Genomic DNA, 12,908 nt, shown 5'->3' on the forward strand with positions numbered 1-12,908 from the left:
GGAGTCACGCACAGGCATGTTTTCGTGGCTGCATACAGTACTGCTTGTAAGAACGAACAGTCAACGAAGGAGCAATAGTCAGGTGGCTAGCTCTTTGGCTTATCTGGAGCAGACAAGTACAAATGGGGTGTACTTCAGAAGCAGTGAATACAAGAAAAAAATATGTTGCATTTCATCATTGACTAGCAAAACTGTTTTAAATGCAAAGATCCAAGGATGAACGTTGTGTCAGGACACAGAAGCATTTTATAGTTTGGCTGAGTCACAAATAAAACAAATCAAGCTGTGCATCCTCCCCCCCCTTCACACACACATTTCCGAATTATAAACAGACACCGATTGTTGCATCCTTATTAGTCACTGGAAGAGGTACCATATTTTGCAGGTTGATTGAATTGATGTAAGGTGTCTGTGGGCTCTCTCTCTCAAGTTCAGAACAGAGCAACCAAGGAAGAAAATCCATCCCTGATGTGTTCATGAATGAAAGAAGAATCAAGCAATTTTCAAGTGAAAGTAAACAGAAGTCCCATCGAGGGCACGTTGCAAAGAAACAAAATCCACTAGAGCACAGCCATGAAGATGTGGAAATGTAGGTAACAAATAAAAGTCAGATATATGAGTAACTCACATGTCTCTACAGCAAAACTGAAACTAACAGCAACACCTTATCTGTGAAGGTCCTTCAACTCCTAGAGAGTTGGGGTAGCACCTGGTCGGTTCAAACCCTATCCAAGAAGGGCTTGAGAAATTGTGTCTCATATGTCAGGAATGATACCACCACTTATGATATTCATCAAGGACACAGTCAGGTATTTCAAGAAAAGACAGATCAGAATAAACGACTGAATGAACACATTCAGATAGTGCATATATTACAGGCAGAAGAACATCAAGGGCAAATTCTTTTTTTTATTCTGCATTCATCTACATGAAATCCAGCAGATTTCTTCACGGAAGAGCATCTCCACACAAGCAGGTGAGTCTTATAACCTACTGGAAATCTTGGAAGGATATTTGCACCTATTGTTTACCAGCCAGCATCTTGCACACTCAAAAGAAACTAATGGCCTGTTGGCATACTCCCGTTTTGGGACCAATCCTGTTTCTGCTGAAATTGATAGAAAGCTACCACTGGCTTCACCAGGAAAGCAATCATGCTCTTCGCTAGTAAGATTAAACACTTTGTGAGCACCCCTATTTATTTAAAGGACTTTAACAGGTTCCCACTGTTACAACATTCTAGCAGAAAAGCTCAGGTAACTACTGAAGCTAACTAAGGAATCCACTACCCACCCCAAAATATAAAGTCAGCACACAAGAAGCAGTCAAGCTTGGGAAACCATTTTCACTGGTTAAACTACACACTGTATGAGGGCAAAGTGGAACTCATCTGCTCACCTTTCCCAGGAAACATATCCTCCACAGCTACAAAAGAATTTCTTTACCTGATTACTGTTTATTGACCAGGAAGAATGAAAAAGGAATTGATACAAGACAGAAAAAACTGGGAGCAAACACGTCTGGAAGAGGTCCCCTCAAAACCAAAACTTTTGTTCTTAAAGCAACAAAAAAATTGCTTAGTGTTTTGCAGTTTAACTGAAAGACAGAATACAAAAAAACCAACTTTTTTTAGACAAGGAATTGCTCAGTGCAACTGCACATAATCCTTAGTGTTTCTAGGATTATAACAGACCAAAAATAAAATCCAGACAAAAATCCCAAATGTACCAAGTGCTTGACACTGTTCAATAGTTTCTGAAGAGTACCACAGAACAGCGGTCTTTGAGCACTTTTGCATTGAAAAAAAATTCATAACAGAACTAGCCATAAAGGTGGAGCTACATTTAAGCCATTATTTTTTCAGTGCTGTCAAGTGAACACTAGTTCACAGCAACTGTGCAATTAAGTTTATTACATGAGCCATTGGAACAGATGTTTTTCTTAGCAATTAGCTAATCACAAACATCTTAAGTCTTTGGCCCAGCCAAGAGCATTCGTAGCTCATTATAAAAAAGATTGTATATTTAAAAAAAAAAAAAAAAAAAGCAGCTTAAAGACAGCATTTGTACCAAAATCATGAAAATTTGGCAAGCTAAACTGTAAAATCTTACTTTTTGTACCTACCCCAAACTTTGGGCCTGAAACAACATCAAAAATAGTAACTGTATTAGTAGTCTTTACATTCATACCATTATTAACTTTTACACTTTCCCAAGAGAAAAACAAAGGGTTTATTCTGTCTTATTTTGGTTTTTGGACTGAAAATAAGACGATGCACAACTTCATTGTGGTCACCTTCTTATAACCGCTGAAAAAGACTTCTTACACAACTGTACCAAGAGTTTCTCCTAGAAACCCACAATATTGCACAATCATTCTGTTGGATTTGCACGTTGATTCCAACAGAGTTGTAATGCTTCACTTGTACAATTAAAAGAAAAAAAACAAACAAACAAAACCAAAACAAATATAGTACCAAAAAAAGTGTTTTTTAAATTGCGCCTTGTTACAACTGAATAATTATAAACAGGCCAATGCATGAACACTTTAGCTTCGGCAGTATTGAATGGAGCGTATGCAAAGCCTGTTTTCTTATGGCACACTGGAAGAATAAGTGAGTAATTTTCTAAAAATCAGTTTGCCTCTATGCTGAATATGTGCTGCTCCACAGTGCTAGTCTTGTTTAAAAGGCATACACAGACTTTCCATTCACCCTCACAGCATAGATTGGGTTTTTTTTGTGCAACATGTTAGCAATCTAAACAACTGCTCCACACAAACTGTCCACAAACCACTCATACACAATACTAATGCGACAGTAGATTACAATGACAGCAATACAAAATATTATATCAGATCACATATTTCTCTCCATCTGGAATGAAATTCGAATCTTGTAAGCTAGAAGACCCACAGTTCGATTTCTGTGTGTAGTTCCTCATCTGTCCTGGGGACAAAGTCTCCAGTGTGGATCCAGAAGTGTTAGCAGTCCTGACTTTAGTGGCTGTAGATTGTTTTGCAGCAGCAGATGCTTTGTTACTGGCAACTACATCCAAGTTTCCAGTAGGGTCAATGATAGCGTTTATGACTGGGGGGGAGAAGAAAGAGACATACACAGACATATTAGCAGCACTCAGCAGAGTTTCTAAACAGAAGGTTTAGAAAACTCATTTTGAAGGCAGTAGAACTGTAGGCAGTACTCGTGTTCATAGCAGTCACAATATTTTCATCATTAATACCTTCAGGCCTAACCAGCTTTTACAAGCAAAACCTCTCCCAAACTGAAGCCACAACAACATTCAAGTTTCTGGTTAAATTGGAAAAGACAAACTACAGCAGCCAAATGGTAAGCTTTTAGCAGAAACCAAAAACGACGCCTGTATATTTTTATGTGTCTTTATTAAGCTTCTAGATGATGCAAGAGCTTTTCTTGCCTTTTCTATTGCACAGAGCTCTATATGCAAAATTCAAGTCCAAAAAGCATAGCATGGCTTATTGGCTGAAAGAGCTGCTAAATATTATTTCAGCAGAACAGACCTTTGCCAGTTCATCTTATGGGAATATGCTAATTGCCACAAACAAAGCATTTCCACAGCAACAGCTTCCACATTGCAAAAGTCAACAATTTGCTTAAAAATTGGCAGCACAAGATAAATCTACTGTTCATTCCATATGCACTCGTCAGAGAGCACTATGCTAACAAACTAAACTTCTTCATCCATTCCCAGCTTTCACTGGCAAATCAAGCCACATTATTTTATTTTGTGCAACTTACTGGCATTTGAGAAACAAAAAGAACATTTTACACGACCAACCTTCAAGCTGTTTTTGAACTCTCCTGAGCTCCTTCAGGATAGAACTGATTTCCTAGAAACAAAAGCATCAGAATGGAAAATTAAGCAACAAAGTACTCAACTGACACGGGAATCTAGTCTTGCTCCTTCTGCCTCATCTGATCAAGAAAATTCAAATTCATTGCCAACCTTGCTTATTTAACAGAAAAGACATAGCTAGTATCCATGAAGATGATCAGAGGGATAGAACGCCTCTCCTGTGAGGAAAGGCTGAGAGAGTCGGGGTTGTTCAGCCTGGAGAAGAGAAGCCTGCGGGGAGACCTTATTGCGGCCTTTCAGTACTTAAAGGGGGCTTATAAGAAAGATGGGGACAGACTTTTTAGTGGGGCCTGTTGCGATAGGACAAGGGGTAATGGTTTTAAACTAATAGAGGGTAGATTCAGACTAGATATAAGGAAGAAATTTTTATGACGAGAGTGGTGAAACACTGGCACAGGTTGCCCAGAGAGGTGGTAGATGCCCCATTCTTGGAAACATTCAAGGCCAGGCTGGATAGGGGTCTGAGCAACCTGATCTAGTTGAAGATGTCCCTGCTCATTGCAGGGGGGTTGGGCTAGATGGCCTCTAAAGGTCCCTTCCAACCCAAACTATTCTACGATCTGTATCTAGGTGCATCTGGAGGGTGCATGGGGGCCTCTGCTCTGCATCATTTCACCGAGTGCTACTACACCACCCAGTTCATAGCCACAGTGGATTTTAGATTTGAAATGCTAGCCAGATTAACTGTACAAAGGCTCCTCCACATCCTCCTTAATACCAAATGCACGAAGATATTTGCAAACTCAACTCCTAGACCAAACAAAGAAATTGGCCACATATATACTGCTGTAACACTGCACAGTTCTGTGCAGGACACAGGTCCTGCACAGTTATACGTACGCTTAGCATTAACCATATTTGCTGTGTCCATTATGGTACTTAAATCCCTACTGGCAGTCCCCATAAATGACAATAAGAGGTCATGAGAGCACAAACACCACCCTAGGGCTGAAGGTTTTTTATTGCCCTGTTATCAAACTGTTATAGGTGAAGAAAACAAACATTCACGAGAAACACCTGTCTACAACTGAAGCTGTGGCAACCACATGGTAGGTGATGCTTTGGTAGATGTTTAAATGAAGCCTAATGACCTTGAACTTGAACATCTGTTAAGGGACTGGGTCTTTGAAGATGAATCACAAAGGGAGAGGGGAAGAGTTTGGTGAAACACAACAGCTGGAGGAACTCACTTTGTCACACTTCAAACAGCAACAAAACCCAGCAGTTCAACACATGCAAATGGACTAGAAATTTCAGAAATGGATTTAGGAAGGGCCAGAGCTTGGTATTTTGGTTTCTTACAAAGCCTTCGGTATTTCACTTATTCGCATGGTCTTACCTTGTTTGATGTCTTGAGGATTGGCACTTCATTTTCTGAGTTAATTTTGGCCTCCATCTCCTCCCAGGTCCTTTCTGAGTTTTGAAACAGAATCCTGCAGCACAAAAAGTGGAGCAGGTCTTAAAATTGCCATCCAAAAGCTGCTTGTTTAAAAGACTTAATTATCACAAGATGTGGCAACAAAGGAGATTAGTGGATTAGTGACCGGACAAAGCGCCTTTCAGCTGATTTAAGAACAATCCAAAGTCCTTCCTTGACTGATGTCTTCTAGAGGAACAACAGGCTTTGAAGAGCTTTCACAAGCCTTGGTGACCTGCAGGCTTTCTAAGAGCCTTTGGACAGGGGAGGAAAGAGGAGACAATCCACCAATAGAAACACATTTTCTGCTAACCCTTCGCACAGGCAACATTTCAAAGTTAAGGCATCAACAGGCATTACAAATCCAGCATTAAAATTCCAAAGGCCAAACATATGAGAAAAAGAGATGGCAAATAATCATGTTACCTCTCGTTCACTACACACACAGTTTCCTACATTTAGATTCCCTGTATCTTGACAACAAGACTTTCCAAGACAACAATGCATTATCTTCCACAAGTAGCAAGCCAACAAACTCGGCAGCAAGTCAACATTTCAGGTAAAAGGTTACTTACTTCATTTTTTCAGCTAGATTTTCTGTATTTTCACGGATTGCATGTGATAACTGGGACACCGGGTTCAACATCAGATTGTCAAAGATTACCTAAAATACAAGGGCAAATCAGAGAACTTTTAGCAGAAGTGGCATATTAGAAAACTGCAAATTGTTACAGTAAATGATCACCACTGAAACATCTTCACCTATGGGAACGATATTTGAAGTTCAAGGGAGATTAAGATGACATGCAGCTTTGTTGCAGCACTGACAAAAACATTAACACTAACTTATTCGGATTTTTTTTCTTGAGGAGTGTACAAAGAGACAGAGTTGTCTGCAGTAAGATAACTATTTGAGCATTTCTGAAAGAAAAAGCTTAAGACTTTCCAAGCCTCACAGCCCCTCCCCCCCCAAAAAAAACAAAAAGCCAAATTGCAATGCAAGAAGTCCCACAAGCAGTCTCACTGAAACCATCTAACGTGATTTATATGAGTTCAAGCCACCTTCACAGCCATGTAATCCCACCATGTTACATTCTGCTTCATTAAAAACAACAACAATAAAACATCAAATCCCAAATATTCAAGTCCTGTGGTTCAAAAGAGCCCCCAGGCCTGCCCAGGAAAGCCCATGTCAGCTGGGGGCACTCTGAACCCGCATCTCTTATTCAGCCTTGGCACATCTCTACAGGCGAGTGAGAGATGGCTCCAGGGCAGTCACAGGACAGGATCGGTACCAGTGGCTCAGCCCAAGTTCCCCTCCATCAGCCTGTTTGAGTCACACTCCCCCTCCAGAGCAGCAGAGTGGCTGTGCTGGAGCCCAGCTCTCCCCTCCTGCCTGCGCTGCCTCCCCGGAGCCTCTGCTCCAGCGCCTCCTTCTCAATCGGAGCCAGCAGGCAGAAAGCAAGCAGAAGCAACAGCCGAGCGTTGCATCAGCAGCCTGCTCCTCTGCTCCCCGTCACCATTACCCCGTTACAGCCCTCACTCCAACACCATCCCCAGCCTCAAGTTTCAGGCCAGGCTTCCTCACCCTTTAGTATCATCCCAGTGATTTCCAGGTTACGCTGCTCTCTCACCCCAGAAGAATTGCATCAAATTGCACACATTGGAGGGCACAACGCAGAACAAGTGGCTTGCTGCCTGCACAGCATGGCACAGCAAGCCAGCTGTGCCACGGCACTCGAGCCCAGCTGCAGCAACTTCTCATAAGGTCCAGATCCTGACACTGCTGCTCTACGAGCAGCTCTGACGAGCATGCCCATTGCAGAAAAATAAGGTGCCTTTATTGATGAGAAACAACTGGTTTTGTGCTGTGATTTCTTGCCATTAAACTATCGGTGCTGCAGATTTCAAAGTTGAGATTTTTGTGGTTTTCTTTAGAAGAGCAGTGAAATAGCCTAAGCGGGCTCTGACACTGAATGCCTCCTCCCAAACAACAAGTGACCAAGCCTCAGTTTTTAATGGAATTTTACACAAAAGATGAAACTTCCAGTCAGTATTGGCAAGAAGGGTGATTCTGTTACTCTTATCTTTTTTAAACACTGTTTCTATACCTACAAGTCAGGGCCCTTCAGAAGTGCATTTTTTTTTCAGTAGCCTCCTTTGGCAGCTTAGAAAGAGCAGGTATACATACTGAAGCTTAAAGCAATATCATATATGAAGTAAAGAAAAAGGTGGCCTGCCTCCTCACGGTTTCTTGTCCTCGTTTTTCTTGAGGGATCCTCTTCTCTGTTATCGTTCATATTTTGGTCAAAATCCTTCAGTTCCACTGATCCCGGAGGCACTTTCTGGTAGTTCAGACTTGCTTCTGGAATGTGCTGCACCAACTTGGAAATAATGAGTAATGAGTCATTAAAAATTAGTAGGGAAGGAGGCACACAGGCACTCACTGCAGGTATTGCAAATTTTCAGGCAAGCCCCAGAGGAATACTGGTTCATTTAAGTCTTGTTCAGACAGGTATGGGTTCCTAAGCAAATTACTAGACCCCAGTCCTGCAGGCATTTACCCACTAGAGTCATCCTACGCAACTCAGTGGGGCTATTCCACTTTATAATTTTGAGACTTGAGCAGGTAGTTGAGAAGTACATCTTTGCCTTTTTTTAATTTAAGCTAAAACTCAAAAAGGCCCTGTTTTCTTATATTTTAATATATCAATGCAACATTAAAGCCACACTAAAATCAATCAGAAACCATTCAGTAACACATGGAAGAGATGAAAAAGCAATACAAAACCACTGACAATGCAAATAATTAACAGGAAGAACCCAAAAGGCAAGACACCCACTCCTGTTTGGTTGACTGACAGACAAAAATTCTAAAAGAAGGGGAGGAAAGTGACAAGACAGTGACAAGACAGAAACACAAAAATAATGGGATGGAAAGTGCACCTGAGATGGATATGCCAGCCGAAAAGATCTACGAGCAATCTGTGTTAAAACAGAAACAAAGAGATCAATGCTAGTGAATGACTGTGACAGCAAGTATCAAAGAGAACACATGGTCTGGGGTTATTTTGGGTTGACATTCCCAAAAGCGCATTCCTGAGGACCAGCACTCGATGCCCACCCCCCACATGCACTGAAGCTCATGGAGGTCCTGGTCACCAACCAGTTCTGCAGAGGCGGTCTCGGGCAGCTCCCCAGTTACTTCGAAACGGACTGTGCTGAGTGAAATCCAGCAGCCCTCTGAGCACAGAGAATGGGCTGCACATACAGCTCAGGAGACTCTTTGGCTGGCAAAGCACACAGCTCTGGCGAGGAAACCATGTGCCGTCCAAGGCCCAGGCTCCCCACGCTCTACGCAATAGCACTTGGGTTATACATAGGCAGAAGGGATGAGATATTATGGTTCAGGGGCAGAACAGCCAAAATGTTTAGCTAATAAGCTTCCCTTTTTTAAGCATCCTTTTGTGAAGTGCAAAAACAATAAGTTAGGCTGCTTGCAGCAGTGAAACAGCATCAGAAGGGGATATTCCTACAGTCCAGCAGTTCTCAGCACAACCAGTTGAAAACACAGTAAGGACAGCACCTGCTCCCCCATCACCAGGAGATTTTCACATGTGACCTGGTATGTTCTCATGCTTTCTGTTCTGTCACACCCGTCAGCATTTCCTCTCATCGTACCAACACTCGTACCGAGTATGGTAAACAACTACTTAACAAACATAATTGGGCTCTTAAGTTTTTTGCTATATCATTATCAACTTTCAAAAAAGACCAACCAAAAGAATTTCATGCTGGGCTAAAATTTGCAGAAGTGGCCAGTGATTTGGGATGACCCACTTGACCATACTTGCAGCAGCTGTGCTTTCAGTTTGACTGCTCAGCTCTGCAGAAAGCTGGGTCCTGGGAAATCTACACACCCACAACCCAAGGCATCCCAAACAACCCCTGGCTTTGGTAAACAGGAATCATGAGGGTTTTACCCTTGCTGAACTCTTTTTCCGTTTTGTTTGGGTATTTTTTTTGCTTAATTTGTAGCAATACTCAGCTCAGTATGCCAAGAATCTAGGTTATTATAAACTATACAGCTGAGGCTACAAAAACAAACAAAACCACCCCAAACATGCACTGAGGAAACTGAAAACCTCCCTGGCAAACATCCAAGCCAACACTGGACCTGCGAGGACAGAACATGAAGAATAAGGTTTAAATCTAAGGCTCCATCTTAACTTTTAAGAGAACACTCGTGACTTTAATCTTTAACCAAGCTTCGTAATAGAAGTCATTTAAAAAGCAATTCATTTGAGGCTGAGAAATGCTGTGCCACACACTGGTCCAAAGTGAAGCTTCTGGTACAGCATTAAACCCTCAAAAGTGATTCCAGCATCAGTACTTATTTTTCCTGCATTTTCCCCTACTTTATTAGAATAGGTATAAATATTTAGTAGTAGAAAAATCAAGAGCTAACAGAATGGCATACAACACTGCAAGAGCCAGAGCAGTATAAGAGACAGTCACACATAGCAAACATTTCTTATTCACATACTTTCTTTTATCAGATGTTTCAATACATTACTATTGTAACCATAGTAGCTATTTCTCATCACTATGTCCTTTCCTAGAATATTTAATACAAAGTTGTTTAATAAACACTCACAAAATTCACAGTGCTTAGCATCACACACACTGATCTTCAGATATTTCCTAGCAACTTCCCTGCATTAAGCCCAAATAATTATTTTAGCACAGATTCAGCAGCATCTAGACTGAGGGAAGCATGTCTGCTGATTCTAGTCCAGTTCCAAAGATGTGTGTTTATTAAACCCACATCAGTTTATATTGCATCATATTCAAAATATGATGCCCAAGATGCACCATTCAGTATCCCAAGCTATTCAGGATTCACCTCCACATCTCAGCATCGCCAGTAGAAAGTCCTGCTGATTTAACCTGTTCCTGGCTATCGCTAACATAGTGCAGCTCCACCGAAGCATGGTGGCATTTTGGATGTAACTCAAATGGGCTCCCAGCCGCTGGCCCTGCTGAAATCGTGGTACTATCCAACGCTATTTGGAGTGAGTCTAGTTAGAAGCCTTTATGGTGGTTTCAGCCACCACTGGCTGAACAAACCAAAGGTTATGGCTCCTGATCTTGTCTTCCTATGCTCCTACTAGTGCTTCTTCATTTACACTGCTGTAAGATCTCAAAAACTGCTCTAGCAGTAGGTACTGCCAGCAGCATTACCCACACAGTGTGACACAGCACTGCGCTTGCTCTCCTGGCTCCTGCGAGGGGGCTGACTGGCACGTCCCACACAGCGCACGGCAGCGCTGCAAAGCCACGTTGCAGAGAAACCCTCAATTCACCTGGGTCTGAGCAGTCCTGGCTTTGTGATCCTGCCATTCAGCATCACAACCATGTGCTTTGGAGCCCATCACTTGCACAGAGTAGAAACACTGTGTTTTGCAGGTGTTCTTCCTCTAGCAGCAGAGGACATCCCTCTGTATGAGCTGACTTATGGTTGTACCCTTCAGTGGCACTCGACAAAAAAGCAGGTACACTGATTTTCTGGAAGGAAGTGGGTGCTGAGTTACTGGTCATTACCAACCCAGAGTAAACGTTTCATTTGCAAGTCAGAAGTGAGGTAGATTTGTCACCTTAACTGCTCAAAAAGAATAATACAAAAGGCAGTTTTGTAGGTGTGGCACTTGCATGGAAACAAAGCAGTAAAACACTATCTCAGAGCCTGAAGTTATTGCGAAACATTTGTGCACTGTGGCTCTAAACAGCCTCAGGAAAAAAACCCTCCCTGAGCAGGCTGCAGTTGACCTGGGTTTAACACAAGCACAGCCACACCTGCCTAATCTTCTGGTATCTCCCTAAACTTCTGCTTTGCACCTTCAGTGATGAACACAGCAGGGTCACAGGGCCTCCAACTACTCTCTTGGCAGGGTAACAGGTTTGGTCCTCAGCTTTGAACCCTGCTTAGGACAGGTCTGCAATTCTGACAACCCTCGAAGACAACAGAGGGCCAAGAGTCCCATCTGAACAGCAGATACAGAGAGCTGTGTATTTTTTTAAGCCCACGCTGGTGGTAGACAGGAGGGAATTTGGATTTAAACAGCAGCAAAGGCAATTTTGCTTTAGCAGCTGGAGCCTCCTGGTGACCTTGCAGCCCAGTTTGAGCTGAGCTGAGTCCCTGCGCTGTGGCACCAGTGAGCCAAATTGAGAAATCGCCTCTCTCCTCCCCACTCCAGTGCAGACAAACTGTTACACTGTTCAGGAGGAAGCCACAGCTTCACGGAAGAGCTGGAGGACAGCACTTCCCAAGCTAACTGCCTTCCTCCTTGCCCACCTCGCTGGCTGAAGAGCAGAGTCCCTGCCCTCGTCCATCAATACACAGATGGAGGGAAGGGATTCAAGTAACACTTGCACAGCGTTTCAACAGCCCTGGCAGAAAGGACAAAGCAGAGGTACAGAATACACAGCTGATACAGAGCATGCAGCCAGAGCACGCATTCAGTGCCTTGTCTGAAACAAGGAGGGAGGCTCTGGCTCCCTGGCACAGCAGCACAGCACACCCGCTCCATCCTGTTCTTCAGATGCAACTTCGGGGACCAAAGTCTAACTAGAGGCCATGAGATCCTTAGGAAATAATATGACTCCCACCTCTTGCAAGGCCAGCTGTGGCACAGAGGAGGGCAAAATAAAGAACACCCTAAATAGACTGCAGTCAGTCTTTCTGGTGGTGTTTTTCAGGAGGACAGGAGATGAGGGTTTTTCAATGCTGCCGCAACTGGGGACGCTGCCCTGGTCTCGCACCACAACCGTGCCCCGTGTACTTACTAGCATTCAGAGACAGATTTCTGTCATTTGGGATCTTACCTCTTCTCTCGCTGATATGGTGGAAGCAGGAGTGTTGGGTACAGAGCTAAGAGAGGTGCTTGGTCCTGTCCCCGATGAACTTGGTGAGTCCCCATCTCCAGCAACATCATGAATCTCTCGAGCAAGGATGGCCACATCCTTCACCAAGGTTTGGCTGAGCCTACAGCACAGGGCACGCAGCAGAGCCATTAGGACACAGGATACAACAAGCCTCACATTCATAAAGTATAAAAAGAGCAGCCACAAAAAGTTTGTGGGAACTATAACCTCTGCAGAGGCTAAGGAAAGCATGTTTTTTGGGGGTGCATTGGCAGGATGCAGAGGAACACACTGGCTGCACACAAAATAGATCTACTCCCCTCCTAACCCCAGCTTCAAAGTAGAGATTTGCTAAAAAGCAACTTCTAGTGACTACACACTACCAGAAAGTATTGGAGACAATAAATAAAGAAGCTTTATGTTATTGCTCTCCCACCCATCCACTCTACTTCCCTTTTTTTTTTTTTTTTGTAGAACACAGTCAATTTTTCTTCTTGGGACTTCTTTGTTTTCCCTTAAAAAGCCCGTACAAGCAAAAAAGCTTTTTTCTTTGTTACATAAATAATAAAAACTCAAATTCTCTTTCCTCCTTCTTTGTGGTTTATAGACTGCACATCAAAATATGCCTCCTCATTCTCCAGAAGGGCTGAGGAATTATGAAGGTAAGCACAGCA

The 12,908-nt window shown here is 42.9% G+C and overlaps 1 protein-coding gene across 1 annotated transcript in view; it reads right to left on the reverse strand.

The window, feature by feature from the left end:
- Positions 1–2,543: 2,543 nt before the first annotated feature.
- CEP170B (centrosomal protein 170B) overlaps positions 2,544–12,908 on the reverse strand; it is a gene marked incomplete at its 5' end in the record, with an annotated part of 55,030 nt that continues 44,665 nt past the window's right edge. The window contains 7 exons of the mRNA XM_082318912.1: positions 2,544–3,088; positions 3,816–3,867; positions 5,233–5,326; positions 5,886–5,974; positions 7,551–7,694; positions 8,257–8,295; positions 12,196–12,355. Coding sequence (XP_082175038.1) covers positions 2,853–3,088; positions 3,816–3,867; positions 5,233–5,326; positions 5,886–5,974; positions 7,551–7,694; positions 8,257–8,295; positions 12,196–12,355 — 814 coding nt within the window. The 3' untranslated portion in view covers positions 2,544–2,852. The remainder of the gene's footprint in view (positions 3,089–3,815; positions 3,868–5,232; positions 5,327–5,885; positions 5,975–7,550; positions 7,695–8,256; positions 8,296–12,195; positions 12,356–12,908) is intronic.

This window comes from Platalea leucorodia (genome assembly GCF_965183815.1).
Source record: "Platalea leucorodia genome assembly, chromosome: 7".
Classification (NCBI taxonomy): domain Eukaryota; kingdom Metazoa; phylum Chordata; class Aves; order Pelecaniformes; family Threskiornithidae; genus Platalea; species Platalea leucorodia.